This window comes from Pezoporus flaviventris, unplaced genomic scaffold, assembly GCF_033815535.1.
Source record: "Pezoporus flaviventris isolate CSIRO_AGI_PZ_B2104156 unplaced genomic scaffold, CSIRO_AGI_Pfla_v1 ptg000081l, whole genome shotgun sequence".
NCBI lineage: Eukaryota > Metazoa > Chordata > Aves > Psittaciformes > Psittacidae > Pezoporus > Pezoporus flaviventris.
This window is the reverse complement of record NW_026892629.1, coordinates 2651038-2666991: the sequence shown is the minus strand read 5'-3', so window position 1 is coordinate 2666991 and position 15954 is coordinate 2651038. Positions and strand designations below refer to the sequence as shown.

The 15954-nt window shown below is 41.4% G+C and overlaps 1 protein-coding gene across 3 annotated transcripts in view; it reads left to right on the top strand.

The window, feature by feature from the left end:
- Nucleotides 1-1733: 1733 nt before the first annotated feature.
- The window catches only part of ENPP1 (ectonucleotide pyrophosphatase/phosphodiesterase 1), a 54482-nt gene continuing 40261 nt past the window's right edge, over nucleotides 1734-15954 (top strand). The window contains exon 1 of one of the 3 annotated variants that reach the window (XM_061474874.1): nucleotides 1734-1963. In XM_061474874.1, the coding sequence (XP_061330858.1) occupies nucleotides 1772-1963 (192 nt within the window). In that variant the 5' untranslated portion in view covers nucleotides 1734-1771. The remainder of the gene's footprint in view (nucleotides 1964-15954) is intronic. The other 2 variants (XM_061474872.1, XM_061474873.1) reach the window with 2 other exon arrangements.

Here is a 15954-nt window from a genome sequence, read left to right as displayed (position 1 = left end):
TCAAACTTTTGAGTGGAAGACTTAGGACAAAAAAGGAGGTTTATATTCTTTATTATAGTCTTAATCAGAAAATATCTTTCTACAGTGAAACACATGAAAATGAAAGATGAAGTTTTATTATTTGTAAAAAAAAAAAACAAACCCAAACCAACAACCAACCTGAAAGCTTTTATTTTTTTCTAATTTTTCTTTTTTTTGGGGGGGGGCAGGAAGACATTTCTTTTTTCCTGCCAGTGTGACTGGAAACAGAAAAAAAAATATTTGAACTTTAAACCATGTGGTTGCAGGATCTTTTCATTTATAGAAAAAAAAATAAAATAAAGTGAGGTTGTTGCTGCCTGTTGTGAGAGTTATTAAAACCACATTCACCCACCCCCCCCCAAAAAAAAACAACAAACCCAAACAAAACAATTTGGCTATGTCAGTTTTCATGTGTGTTTTAAAATTATTAGACAATCAGTATTCAGATTACTTTTTTTTTAACAATTCAAATGTCAAATCCTTGAGTGTAGAGTAAGTCAGCAGCTGATCAATTGGGCAGTTGTTTGAAATGTGCAGTAATGGAATGAAGGAGACTCTTACTGTAGACTTAGGAGGTTAGTTCTCACAGTTTCTGTTGCCCTTTATTTTTGTAATCAAGTGAAATATTTGTGTAGAAATCCTCATATCTGCACCTATGGAACCTCATGAGATGATAGCAGTTGCACAGGCAGCTCTGCACTAACTTTAGTATGCTGTGAGCTGCAGCAGCACCACAAACCAGCAATTATTTTTAAAGGAAATTTGTAGTGGCAGCTTGACTCAGCTCAAATAGAAAACAGAGCAACAACATTTTGACAGGGATCAAAATCACTTCCAAAGGAAATTTTCATTTCAGAAAATACGGATGTTGTCAGAAAGTATGCAAGTGCCACTCTTTTCAGAATACATTGACAGTAAAAATAAATCTATCATAGACGCCTCAGGCCCCAAGAGATCAAAGCCATAATCACATTAGAACTGAAAGACAGAGTCTAAATTTATATAACTACACATATAACAATAACTTAAGAAGTAATGGAAAATGAGTTACTTCCAGCAGTTTTAAACTCAAGCATACTTTGTGAGTCTTGGTTGCTTAAGGTTGTGGATGCCCCATCCCTGACAATGTTCAAGGCTAGGTTGGGTGGGGCGTTGAGCAACCTGGTCTAGTTGAAGGTGTCCCTGCCCATGGCAGGGGGTTGGAACTGGAGGAGCTTTGATGTCTCTTCCCCTCGGTGGGGAAGACCAGCGGGCAGGGCGAGATGCTCCCTCAGCCAGCGCCGGCGAGCAGAGCTCGGGCTGCCGACGGGCACCGGGTGCTGGCTGCGTGCTTCTGGAGACATCGGGAACGGGACCCCCGCCTCCGCGCACACCTGCGGGGCCGCCCGGCGGCTTCGGGGAAGGCGGCGCCACCGCCGCCGGGGTCAGGCAGCGGAAACTTTCCCCGCGCTCCCTCGTAAACACGGCCCGGCGCCTTCCCCCGGCCGCTATTTTGGACCGCCGTGATGTCACGGCAGCGGCACCTTCACCGCCCTGGCCGCAGCCCGCCCTCACCTGCAGGGACGGGGCAGAAAGCAGGGGCGCCCGAGAGCTATTCCCCTCCTCCCGGCGTCCGGCGAGGGATGCCGGAGGGGGAGCGGGGACCGCCGGCCGGGCTGCCGGGCGGGGCGGGGCCGGGTAGGGCAGGGCCGCCCAGCCACGTTATTAATAGCCGTGGCCGTAGCTTGTGAAGGGTAGAGCCGTGGGGAGCATGCAGGGCAACGGGCAGCAAGCGGTGGCGGGGAAGGGCCATGAAGACCACCTCGGCGGGGTAGGGGCAGCTGATGGTGGGCTGCAGGGTGCCGCCGTGCCTATGCTGCCGGCCATGGAGGTGGCCGAGGAGCCGGAGAAAGCTCCGGGTGGCAAGAATAAGGACCCCAACACGTACAAAGTGCTCTCCCTGGTAAGGGCCGGGGTGTCGTAGGGGCCGGCGGCTTTCCCCGGGGCTCGCCCCGCCGGCGGTGCGTGTGAAGCGGCTCGGCTGCGGGCAGGTGTTTCGCCCCGGACGAACGGACAAGGCTCTGCCCGGCCCGTCGCGGATGGGGGAGGGGGCCGTGGTGGGGCCGTCAGGGTCTCCCGGAGGGCTCTCCCGCCGGTATGGGGCAGCCTCGGCAGCAGCGGCTCCCCAGGACGGCCGGGCGCGGTGCTGCCGGACGGATCTCCCTTCCCTCCGCGGGAGTGCGCTCTGGGTGGATGCGCGGAGCTTGTGCGTGTTACCGCTGACAGGCGGCAACCTGCCGGGAAGCGGGATTCGTGCTCTTCTACTTGGTTTATTTTGCGGTTTTCACAGCGCTCAGGGCTGAGTCGTCTCGATTCTTTTGTAGTGTTAGTGGTTGTCCCGTCTCCCACCGTGTCGTTTTAAATGGTTGGTGTAGAGGGTGCCCCAGGGAAGGCTAAAGCAGGAAAATACGGTTGGAAATGCTAAGAAGAGTTCAAGAGCCAAAAGGCCAGAGAAAGTATAAAGGCTTAATTTGGAGTATAAAGTATAATAACTTAATTTGAGACACTTCCACCCCTGGCTCAGAGGCCTTGATGGCCAAAGCCATTGTTAACAGGTAGGTCACTTTCCAGTTTTAGCACTGTTGCTGTATCATAATTATCCTCCCTGTAGAGATGTGAAAATAAGGCCTTCCAGACTGCCTGGAGTTATCATTATGATGCTAAAGTCATTACCGAGGTGAAAGAACTGCAGCATTCTTGGAAGGAAGCTTCAGTGGAGCTGCAGTAGACTTTTATTCCATATATAAAAATATATATATATGTCTCTATAGGTAGATTTCACTGCATTAAAGCTTAAGGATCAAGATGCCTTTCCAAATTTACCCATAGCTTTATAATCTGGTTATTCTTTCAAATGAATTGTCTACCTCATAGCAACTGTGTTGGTTGTACTATCTGACAATGGGTGGTAAGTTGAACTTCCAAGTTTGTCAGAACATAAGGAAGATACCAAAATTCGTGTTAAGGTGTTCCATGGTAGTTTCCATGTAGAAGTTTTTTTTTGGCAACTTTTCATATGAAAAGTACTCTTAAATAAAAGCTTGTAGCTTGTTTCATTACTTTGTTCTGGGAAGGTTAGGTTATGCCATAAAAGCCACTGCAGTTGGATGAGCTTTTTTCGCCATCCAAAGCTCAGCTTTTTTCAGGCTTAGAAATAAGTGGTAATAGTGGAAATAGTGGAAAATAATCATATGCTATTAACAAACTAATGTTGCTCTGAGCTTTTTAGGCACTAGTACAGCAAAGTGATTAGAGATACATAGGCTCTTAATGACTGGAACTGAACACAAGTTAAAATGTTTGCAGGCACTTATTCTTCTGAAATAAGTCCTTATTTTTCAAACCATAGCTGTTTGCTGTGACTTGGCAAAATGTTCATCCTGTGCTGACTGAAGTGCCAGGGTGAAATATACGTCATCTCTGAAGAAATAATTTAGAACTTCTACACATAGATGACTGCTGTATTATTTTTGGCAGTTGCAGGCAGTGATATAATTTAGAATATTCAGAGAGAACTTGAAAAGCTTTCTAAATACTACAGGTGTTACTGGATTGAGTAAACCAAGAATGTATTTAATCTCAGGTTGCCCAAGGAAGTTGTGAATGCTCCATCCCTAGCTGTTTTCAAGGCCAGGTTGGACGAAGTATTGGGTGACATGGTCTAGTGTGTGGTGTCCCTGCCCATGGCCAGGGGGTTGGAACTTGATGATCTTAAGGTCCTTTCCAACCCTAACTAATCTGTGACTCTGTGATTCCAAGCCTCACGTTAGGAAGTGGAAAACTGGAGTTGGAAATGGACTTCTGTTCTTTCTCGCAAGCCAATGCATTGATAATGCCATCCTCATGTAAGAAAAAAGTGAGTAGGCTTACCTGCTTGGTGTTTTGGTTGGGCAATGTGAAACTATAAAAGTGACTAGACATAAGTAAACTCTCTTTGCCTGTGTGTACTGTAGCTGCATGCACTGTTGCTTCCTTTATTTAAGCAGATTAAAAAATAAACCACCCCCCCCCAAGAAAAAAACCACCCCCCCCAAAAAACAACCAAAAACCAAAACCAACCCAAAACCTGATTTTAGGTAAACTTATGATGTGTTTGTTTTTTTGGCTTTTTTTTTGATAAAAGCAGATGAGTGCATTTCTAGTGATTAGTGAATACTTGAATTACTACTTTTTCATTTTCCTGGGAAGCTCAGACTTTGTTTGCGTTCCCCTCTTCCTGTTTGGGTACCTGCCACCCTGTAGATGCCTGTGCAATTTTTGAACAGAACCTTGATGCTCTCAGCTTCTGTCCCTGAGCCAGCCTTACCCAATTACAGAGGAACTGCAAAGTTCCCAGGTGCAAAAGTTTGTACCATGTGGACTTTACCCATGGGTTTTATTGGTTGTGCTAGAAGCCTCTGTGTTACCTGGAGGTACTCGGCGTGTTGGTTACGGGAAGATGTAAGTAGATGAGGAAGTGGTATGGAGTCACTTCCACTTCTAGCAGTGCTTGTTGTGGCAGGCATAATTTGAAGTTCAGCTGTAGGTTTTCATACCATGCAGGTTGATCTTCTGTTGCTGCACAGGGAGAATTCCGCAAATGATGGGACAAACCCACGGTATTTACTAACCTCTGAGGCAAAGAAGTTGAAGCATCCAGCTTTAAACAGTCATGAGAGGTGGTGATCCTTCTATCTGTTTATGCAGTTTCTGTGCACACCTTTTCGTTTAGTGTCTTGCCAATTTCTGAGATTGTACCTTTGTCCCTCAAAGCCCAGTGAGTTGTCTGCAGGCTTCTAGTCCCTCCAGGCTCACCAGCTGCTGTTGTGCGACAGAGCAGTATAACTCTTGCTTGGGTTTGAGGCTTTCTATTCCAGTTTGCCAGTGACTCTCAGGCATTGCATTTTGGTTTGATTCACTCATTCCATTAAAATAAACTTTTCCATGCATTTATAACAGCTGAAGGGGAAAAAAGTAAAAAAATAGACAAGGTTTCTTTTCAACAGTTTCAGGCTTCCTTTGTCAGAAGTGGGAAACTCATTTAAGGTAACACTTTGTTTAGAAAATTTCTTAGCACTTTTGCAGCTTCGTAATTCTTCATTAGAACAAAAAAAAAAAAATCAAAAAATTCCAGATAAGGTCCTGAACCCAGGAGAGTGTTAGCCTCCTATAAAGAATAACACTAGCATTTTGGTGTGTATAAAGGTAATGAATTGTTAAGTTTTAAAAATTGCTGTTGGAATACACTTAAAAATATTTTTAAGTCTGGGATATTTTTTCCTTGTACTTTTTTCACTAAAGCAGTCCAGTCTTTTTTTAAGACTAGCGTTTGATGCATGTGCCAAACACTATAGTCTTCCGAAATATTGTTTTGTTCAGTTACCTTCTGCAGCTTGCTGAGAGGGTAGATAGAACTTGTATAATAACCGTAAATTAGAACAGTTTTATATAACAAATTAAGACAGTGTAGCTCTTTGGCATGTGCTCTCAGAAAGCTGCTCTGTGTTTTACAGCTGGCTGCAGGTGCAGTGAGAAGCAATCCAGGGTATGTGGCTGCACTCCTGTAGGTTTGCTTACTTTTTCTTTTGAATGGTTGGTGAGCTCTTCATTAACCTGATGATCATACTAAGATAGTGCATGGCATGGACAGGGCCTTGTAATGAGCTGTGATCTGAAGCCAGTGAAGGGTATCATGATAAAGATGACATCTTTGGAAGCCACTGCACTAGTCTGGGTTGCCTTTTTATCTAGCAGTTAAAGTGTGCTGGGCTGTATCCAGTTGCTGGTAAGCCAAGAAAAGCTTTTGCTTTGGTGGTATTCCATCCCACGTGGAATACTGTGTCCAGGCTGGGGCCCTCCAGATCAATTCAACTGGAGCAAGCTCAGCAGGGTGCCACCAAGGTGGGCTGGTGCTCTCCTTGTGTGAGGTGAGGTAGAAGGCCCTGGGCTTCTTCAGCCTTGGGAAGAGGTGGCTTCAATGAGGAGCACCTAATGGCAACAGTTGAGGGACAGCTCTGAGGTTGTCAAGAAGAAGATGGAACCAGGCTTTATTGTAACTCACGTGAGGAGAGGAAAGACAATGAAAAGAAAGTGTTTGTGCCCAGACCTTGTGATTTGGATCATAGTTATTCACTCCAGCCAACTTCGGCATAGCTGTTTTTATGAGTATTGGTCAGTTCTAAAGCACTGGAATTAAGGACTAAGTATTTTGTGCCTGAGTCTGGGAGATGTGGGCACCATGTTCAGTCTCTCCTCTAAACTTTTTTGGCCCATTTTAGCCTTTTTTTTTAACTGTTTTGCTTTATGTGCCTTGCCTTTTTTTTTCCCTTTTCAGTAAGTCCTGAAATGACTTTTCCCATGAGAGTGCTGGATTGTGCTTAGATAGAACTTTTTGCGTTCCAAGAAACTCCACACAGACTAACAGTAATTTTGAAGTGTCTGACTGTTAAGCGATTTGAATTTTTTAGCATTGAACAGCCTTTGGTGAAATATGAAGTAGAAAATGACAGTGAGAGGATGGCCATAGTTTAAGTAGACTTTGAAGTGCTTTTTGGCTCAGAAATATTAAAGCAGTTCTTTGCCAATCTCCAATATGTTAATGTTTTGTAGGAAACTCTGTTCCAGTATTTGGAAACAAGGGTGTTTTAAAGCAAGTGTCTTGCCTGTCCTCCTTCAACATTACAGCTCTCCAGCTCCAGTGGTGGCTTGTTTTAAATTCTGAAGACCTGATAAAAACTGGTGTTTGACAAAATATTCTTTTATTATACTTGCTGTTGATGCAATTAGATGCATGTAAGTAATAATGCAGTTGTAACCATAAATGCATGCAATAAATATGTTGCTATCCAATTTAATCCATGAAAAGAAGATTTGGGGGTTGGTGAATTTTTTACCGTTTCTCTTCAGTCAACTCATTTTTCAAGGAAGACCTTGCAAATAATTCTTGTTACGCAGAGAGAACCACAATTTCTTTACTCTTCAAGTGGGTACCTTCATGCTGGGAACTGAAGACAAAAATCATGATCTTGTTCTTGTACAGTAAAAAGCTAAGGAATACTTAATGATTTTTAACTCTGAAGGGATTGCCAGGGTTAACTTGTGTTCTTGCTTTACTTGCGCTTTGCTTCACAGAGCTTGTCAGCATATCCTATCCTAGATGACAGAAGCTGATATAAGGTAAAAAAAAAAAATATCCAAATAAACACTTGCAGAAATTGAAGCTTTGTCAATAATTAAGAAAAAAAAAAAAACAACAAACAAACCAAACAAGGCAAACACAACAAAAAATCCACTTGTGTAAAAATCTTCACAGAGAGAGAATAGGGACCACTTTTGTTTATAACTGTACTTGGAACGAATTTTTATTGCCTAGCTATGTGGACTTAGGGTGCAGCTGAGCTACAGTCAAAGGTGTGATTGAGGTTTTGCTGAACATACTTCAGCTCAGTTTAAAATGTGTAGTTTAGTATTGCTTTCGGACAAAACAATGTGGAGTTTAGGACAGACTGCATGGTTACTCTATTGTAGCAGAGCTGGGGCCATCTTGGAGTGTTATGTTGACCCTTCCGAGTGCAGTCTGTGAATGCTCCTGGCTTCTTGGAGTCCAGCTGGAGTGCAAAGTTTGGAACAGGCTGAAGTACACCCAGCTGTGTGACTTGGGTGCTTCTGTCAACACTGCTGTCTGGTTGGCTGCCTGAAAACATCCACATTGTGCCTAGCAATTTGAGCGTAGACTACCTGCTGGTGGGTTAGGCTGTAGTGTGCTAGGATCAGCTGTTTGGTCCATTCAGACAAAACAAATGAGCAATAGGGGCTATGATTATTATCAGCATGTGCTCAGACTTCCTGCTTGGAGTGTTCAGAGATCTGTCTCAATCTATGCCTCAGGGTTTCTCTGTTTTGCAGTAATAGCCTCTGTCTACCTGTCAGGTAACTAGAAGAGGGAAGGCCCTACTGAAAGGGACATAAAGCCATACAGGTATGATAACGATGCAGATGCAGGCAGTGGCCTCATTGAAAAGGGACATTCTTACCATGCCTCACATGAACAAAGTGAGCAAAGCAGGTCTGGGGACACTAGCTGTGTTTGGCCAATAGTCTAGATTGCCAGAGGTGTATGTAGTGATGAGGCAGGTCCAAGGTCAAGGAAGAAAATAGTGTCTAAGTTGGGGTCAGGGTCAATGGAGTGCTTAGCCAGGATGGACACGACTGCAGTGTGGCTTTAGTTCAGGCAGAGGACAGAGGCAAGAGCTGGCTAAACCAAGGTGAGGAGTGACTGCTGAGGCTTATTCCAGCTTTTTGTGGAAGAGCTGCCTTAAAGGCTGGTTGAGGTTTCACAAACAGCAGCTCTCAGAAGCTGAAACATGGGAGAAGTGGCAGCCAGACTCCTGGGATGTGATAGTGTGTTCTTGGTCTAAAAATAAGAATGAACACATTAATAGTTTAAATGGGTAGGCCTTTTGTAGAGACAATAATTAACTTGAATTTGGGACAGCTTAGTTACTGTGCTGAAACTTAAATTCAAGCAAGGTCAAAGATACAAAAATTATGCAAGGCTTCCTTCCAACTCCTGCTTTTTGAAGCTTTTTCTTTAGCATTCTAATATCAGTAGAATTATACAAGGAGTGAACTGTTCTGATTTGATTTACTATGGACGCTGCATTTTTGTTACTTTTGGCTGAAAGGAGGAGTGGAGCGAATTTAAGGCTTTGAAAACATGGAAGGTATGAGAAGTTTCTCACTTTGAATATGGTATTAGAAATTAATATATTGACTAACATCACTGTGACAATATGGTCTGGGCAGTGGATAAATACTTGTTTTAAAGAATGTTCTGTCTGACAGAATTTGACAATCGCAGTAGTGTCCTGTTTGATGGAGCAGTAGTATGTATGATTTTCATAGAAGCTATTTTATAATGATCAGTATAGGAATGGTATTTTGACAATAGGACAGGAAATAAAACAACATAAAATGTACCATCTGCGCTGAAAAGCAAAAATACTTTTCTGCACATCTGTTGCATAGGTCAGCTGTATAAAAAGTTTCCTTTAAGGGTACTTATAAGACAGCAGTGGATTTTATTATAAATGGGATGTGGTGAAGGGTGAAGGAAAGCAGGGTAAGTAAGGAATTCTGGCAAATAGGCTGTTGTTTAACTGTTCAACACTGACTAAGTTAGCTAAGGAGAAAAGGGAAGTAGTGAGAAAAGATAAAATGTTGCATTTTCAGATGTATGTATGAATATTCATACATTCCAGGTATGTATGAACCTTGTCCCCGTTCTGCTGTGTAATGGCATATAAATAAATTAAGCTATGTGAATGCCTTCTAATATGTGGTAGTATCTGTGTGCAAGTTTGTGTTTGGGTACCAGTTTGTGTTAAGTTCCTATTCTATAAACAACAAGGTAAGTATAGTGGTGTTACAGCTGTTTGCACTAAAGTCGATAATCAAACCCAGCCATTTATCTTCCATTGTGTTTATCTTTGGCATCATCTAGTGGCCCAGTTCTTCAGTCCTCTTCTGACTGCAATAAGTTTCCATGTTGTGAGGCATTAAAATTTGATAGTCTGCCTTTTGTATCATAAGGGGCTGTATTAAAAGGGTGCAGTGGGAAATAATGGTCTCTCTGTTAGCCCTGACATCCATTTTTGGAAAATGGCCAAAGAATTCAAGGCTAAGGGTGTGCCTGTGATTGATATCAGTGTGCTTAGTGAAGACCCATGGTGAATAGCTTTGAAACCTTTTTTGTCCCATCTTCTTACCTTACTGCTTTGTGGTTGTACCATTTTTGATACTCCTTACATTCTTTTTACATTTGTTTTACAGGTTTTCTTCACTTGCTTTATAAGGTTGCTCTGTCTTCCTGCTCAGCCTAATGTTGCTGTCATGGTGGCAGAAGCAACAGCATCTGCTAGGGAAAGGTGGAGGTGAATGTAGGTTTCTTTGGTATACTTAGTGGCATTATCAGTACCCAGGAGAAGCAGCCTCCTCTTACACTGTTCTTGTTTTGTAACTCTGGTGGTACTAGAATCAGAACAGCTTTAGCTTTATTCTTGAGAAGGGATTTTTGGAATAGGAAGTCCTGTTTATGATCTGTTGTGCTGAATGAAAGAATTGTATTTGCAAGTACAATATTTATGCTTTTTCTCGTAAATCAAGATCAGTTTTCAGTCCTGAAAAAAAAAACCCTACTTGCTGATTAAATAGTCTGCTCTGCTGCATAAAATAGTGTTTGCAAGTACAGTATTTACACTTTTTTCTCATAAACCAAGATCAGCTTTCAGTCCTGAAAAAAACCCTAAACCCTACTCTGGTGAAATAGTAGAGTCAGCTGCTATCTGTTTTCTGGGAATTTATCCAGAAGTTATTTCCTTTTATTTTTGTCTAGCATATAGTTACACTTTAGTTTGTCTCTTAAATACTCCCATGATGTAAAATGCATTGAAAACCAGAACAGCTAGATGTGCTTTGAGAACAACTGATGTATTAATACCTTCCAGGAGAATATGTACCTGTACAGTTGGGCAAACAACAAATAAGACAAATATTTTAGATCCTAGCTGACAAGTGCTAAGTCTTTCCTATCTTTCTGTCTCTTGTTAAAACCAGGTGCTCGAATAGTTCTGGAAGGTATTTAGAGAGCTATAGTATGATAATTCCCTGCTGAATGAACAAGTATCATTCTTTGGCAAGCTGTCCATAAAGAATTTTTATAATATCTTACAGTTGCTCACGCTACCTTTAAACTGTTTTTGTCTTTTGAATGACCTTAGGTTGCAATAGTATATAACATTCTTGAGAACATTCAATAAAAACAATGAGAGTAGACCTGCTGTGTGCTGCTATGGGAAGAAAAATCAATAACCCCTATGCATTTTTATAGCTTATCTTTTTAGCTCTGAAAAGGTTTTGGGTGTAAGCTCCAGCTTTTCCATCCACTGACTTAAGGATCATTCAGTCACCTTCAGCGTTTCAGGACAGCCAGGACCTGAGAGCCTCAGCAGCTCTCCTCCTGCTGAGCTCTAGCTGTGGAATGTGGGTTAACATAGTAAGTCTTTGAAGAGCATAAAAATATTTACAAATGTGGAAAGAAGAGATGGGTGGTGCAAGAAGGAGGTGGTACACTTGTTACAGTTGCCGATAACCTGTTATTTTAAGTGATCTATTTAGGTATGTGGCTGTGTTGGTGTGAGTGAAAGTATCCATCTCTTTTCAGTTTAGTAAACATTATTAAGAATCCCCTACTTTTGAATAAAACTGAACTGTTGGGCATTTATGCCTGTTTAAAAAATAACTTTTACAAGCATAAGTAAGTGTTCCATTGCTCCTGGCAAGTGTAGATATTTTCTTTTTTCTCTGTACACTATGCTTTCTGCATTTTTAACAATGACGTTTTAAAGACTGAAGGTAATTCGCTTGTCACTGGAAATTCATTATTTATTACTGTGCTCTTTACACTTTTGCAGGTGAATATCTTTCTCAAAGATATTTCAATGTGAAGGTCCAGGTTGTTAGTCATCTATTCTAGGTGCACAGAACAGTGAAAACATAGTATACCCTTCACAGATCCCAGTGGTTTTGGAAAATTCCATGTTTTTTTGTAATACTGGCATTGCAGATCCAGTCTAGACATTCTCCCTTCATGGACAGACATGACACAACTGTGGGAGTCAATCATGGAGTTTGGAATGGAAAACCACTACTTTGCACTTTTTGCCTTGTTAATTGCATAGTAGTTAATAAAAGTACCTTAAGTACTTAATAAAAGTACTTAAGAGACAAGGTTTATTGGCCGTGGAGCACCAGGGGTGAAGAAACAAAGACAGGAAGCAATAAAGTACATGGTAGGTGAAGATTGAGTAAAATCAACACAGGAAGAAACGTAGTTCAGAATTATTATTCCTTGAAAGGAATATCAGTGCATTCTTCAGGAATTCTGCAAAGAAAATGCAGAATAGAGGAGTAGAGGGGAAGTAGGGGAGATGGATATAGCTGGGGAGGAGTAAAGAGAAAGGGACGGTATAATTGACTATGTAATGGAAGGAAGAGTAAAATACAGCAGCAAAGGATAGACAACAGTAGCTAAGGCTGGTGAGAGCTTTCTTTGTATGTCACCAAGACCTGTATAGTTGACCAGTCTCTGGACTCCGGTGTCTTACTGCCTCTGTGGCCCTTCCACCAGCCCTCGAAATCACTGCTGGGATATTCTCTTCTTTGCAGTTCTAGAGATGAATGATGGAAATAATTCTGCTCTCTAATCATGTTATCATCTTTCCATCTGCCCAGCTCAAAATAAAAGGCTTTTGAAATGTTTTCAGGATTACAGTTCTCCAGACACTCAACCACCTATTCCCAACCACTATAATGTTTACAAAGCAAAGCTTTTATTGCTTCCTCCCACGTAAAGGAAGCAGTGATGGGACAAAGATTCATCCCTAGATGACAATGTTTTTTTAAATTCCAAAACAAACTCTCTAAAAAATATTTTAAAACAAAAAAGGACACTTTCTTCTGTACAGTTGTTACTGTGTTGATTTAAAAGCTTTTCTCAGATACTATATTAAAACCACATCTGGCATTTTGTCCTAGAAATGTCTCAAGTTAAAGGACAAAAAGTTCATGTGCTACTTTTGCATATAACAAGGCCAGTTTCTTTTGTTGGTCTTCCTAGTAAGTGTTGGATTCACATATTCTTTCTTAATTGCACCTTCTCTCGTTCTTGAGTTCTTGCTTTCTCTTTTGAGGGGAAGAATTTGAAGGGGGGAGGGAGGGAGGGGGGCATGTAGAGAGAGAACTGGTAAGATTTTCTCTTTTTGTTTAAAGAGAGATTAAAGGTTGAAAGCAGGCAGTGTGGTAGTAACTAGGGATCAGTCTAGTGCTTGCCGCAGGATGCTGCGGGGTTCTCATGAGGTTCTTGATAGTAAATCTTAAACTACATGTGCAGCTACTTGTTTCTATATAGATTTAAAAAAAAACCCTAATCTTTACACAGCAGACTGTAGCATCCCAAAACTGAGCTACGTGTGTATGTAAAATAGTTTAGGTAATATTGGCAATCTGCTTTCTGCAGTGAAGTACCACCTAGCAAGAAGTAAAGTGAATGAGTCCACATTTGGACTGCAGCAGTGAGATGAATTTCTGTACCTGGGCAACCTTTAAAGCTAGCACAAATATTCCTTGTCTTCTGCAGAACTGATCATCTTGGAGCCTTTCCACCAACAATAAGTCAACTACTAGTGTGGCACCTCTTGCTGTGCCCAGTCAGGATGACTGCTGCTGTTGGCCAGTATTAATTGCTCCACATTGTTCCAGCTGAATGTTTGTGCTGTTTGCATCAATAATATCCACGTGACTGAAGTCATTCAGGCTCAAGATAAAGCTTTGATTGAAAACCTTATACTATGCAACCGCAGTTTAATGTTTACTCCACTAGGTTGGAGTTGGCTGTGCCAGACCATTATCAAAAGGTTTACCTCTAAGCTTGCCATTTTTGTGAAGCTTCTTTATTAAGCATTGAAAAAAGAAAGAAAAAAAAACCCCAAAACCAAAACAGGGGTGGAGAAGCTTTAGTATTTTGCAGTAAAATATTTAAAGACTAAAATTTAAGCTAGTAAGCCCAATGTTAAGAAAGCAAAGGCTTGAATGTGACGAGTAAATGGAAGTTCCGGGATCTTCTTTATTATAGATGGACGTAACATACCAGGTAGGGACCTGGACCATGTTTTCTCTTGTATGTATATATAAGAAATCTGAAAGCAGAACTGGTTTGTACTAGAGACGCAGAGAGCATTTCTGTAGTATGATTGTAGTATGCTGTTGTCTGTGACTGTATGAGGTTTCCAGAGTATTACTTGGGGAAACAAGTTGCACTAATGCCTCAAGTAGCATGTCCATTTTGTAGTGTTTCCTAGCCAAAAGAAATATGGCTCAGTGAACTTAATCCTTTCATGTTTTTGCTTGCTGTAATAAATTATGTTCATGGAAGTGTAAAACTGAAAATCTGGAATATGATGCACAGCCATGATTTTATAACATTTGATGCCAAAATATCATGAGTTATTTGTGCACTTCAGTGAGGATGTACTAACTTTAATTGGAAAGTATTGCAATGATACTACTTTGGGGTGGCCTTTATTTAGATTATTTTTGCTTTTTTTTTATAATTAATTTAATGTCACAATTCAATTCCTGTTTTAAAAGTGCATTACCTACACTGAAGCTCCATGGGGGAATAGTAATAGTTTATTTAGCGGCACTGCAACATGTTTTTGTTATGAGGATGCCTTAAGTGGTTTAAGTGTCATAAGTCATGTAGCTGTTTGAAGGTATGGGATAAAGCTCTTGCAGGCAGACTAGGTTTGGCTTTTGTTTAAAAGCACACTTGTGGTTGTATGTCAGAGGATGTTCTACTCCTTGATCTTAGTAGCAGAGCCTGGTGGGAGTTGAGAAGCAATATATTGTCACCCTGAAAAAGAAATTCCCAAGTTGCCTTTTTAAAAACAAAAGAATCAATTTGTAATTTCCAAATAATAATGAATAAGTTAAAAGGACAATAAGAGGTTTTGCTCTCTCCATGGATTTTTTTTTTTTTGCAGGGCCTTAATATCTTGCATCTGATGTGCTACCTACCTAGCTGTGCATGTGCTCTTATCTAGGTTCATATGCAAGGTTCCAAGGTCTAGAATGATTTATGTGGATGATAATACTGTTGATACTGACTTAACAGTTAGTATGCTGCTTTTATTTTATTTATTTATTTATTTTTTTACAAAGTACGTAGCTGTGCAGTTGTGGTCATTCTTGACAGCCGGCTTAATGGAGACTTGCACCTTTCTTTCTATCAGTTGTATCCTATCTTGGTGCATTAATAATGCCAGGGTTTTTTGTTTTTGTTTTCCTTATTTTTTAATTTATTTTCCTTCTTTTTCTATCAATTCAAAGATAGATTTGAATTCAAAAAGTACTTATTTCTCTGCTAGACATGGTATTGAATAATCTAAGATTCTGGGCTTGTGTGGTTCAGAATTCTAGGCCATAGTTTCATCAGATTGAGTCTATAATTCCATTTCCTTGTGAATGTTATATATGTATTATTTTTGTTGTTGATTAATGTTTCTGATAATGTTTCGTATTTTAATAGTCACACCAGCCATCCTCAGGGTGCTCAGTTCCCTGAGCTGGATGGCAGAGATGGGGAGCCGATTGAAATCCCTATAATTCAGGAAGAAATGATTGGTGTCCTCCTGTTCCACTTAGACATACACAAGTCTATATGTCTGGATGGGTTACGTCCAAGAGTGCTAAAGGAGCTGTCAGAGTAGCTTGCTAAGCCACTCTCCATCACTTATCAGCGGTCCTGGTCTAGTGAGCAGGTCGGAGGGGACTGGAGGTTGGCTAATGTGGCACCTCTCTACAAAAATTACAGGAAGGATGACCCTGGGAGCTGCAGGCCTGTCAGCCTGACCTCAGTGCTGGGGAAGGTCATGGAGCAGATGATCCTTAGTGAGATCATAAAGCACGTGAGGAAAAGTGAAGGGATCAGGCCCAGTCAACATGGGTTCATGGATGGCAGGTCTAACTTGACTAACCTGATCTCCTATGATAAGCTGACCCACCTGGTTGATGAGGCAAAGGCTGGGGACGTTGTATGTTTGGACTTGAATAAAGCATTTGACTCTGTCTCCCAGAGCGTTCTCCTAAACAAATTGGCTGCTTATGGTCTGGATAGGTGTATTCTTTGCTGGGTTGGAAGCTGGCTAGATGGCTGAACCCAAAGAGTGGTGGTATATGGCATCACATCTAATTGGTGAATGGTCACTAGTGGTGTCCCTCCTGGCTTGGTGTTAGGGCCGGTGTTGTTTAACATCTTCATTGATGATCTGGATGAGGGGATCGAGTGCACCCTCAGTA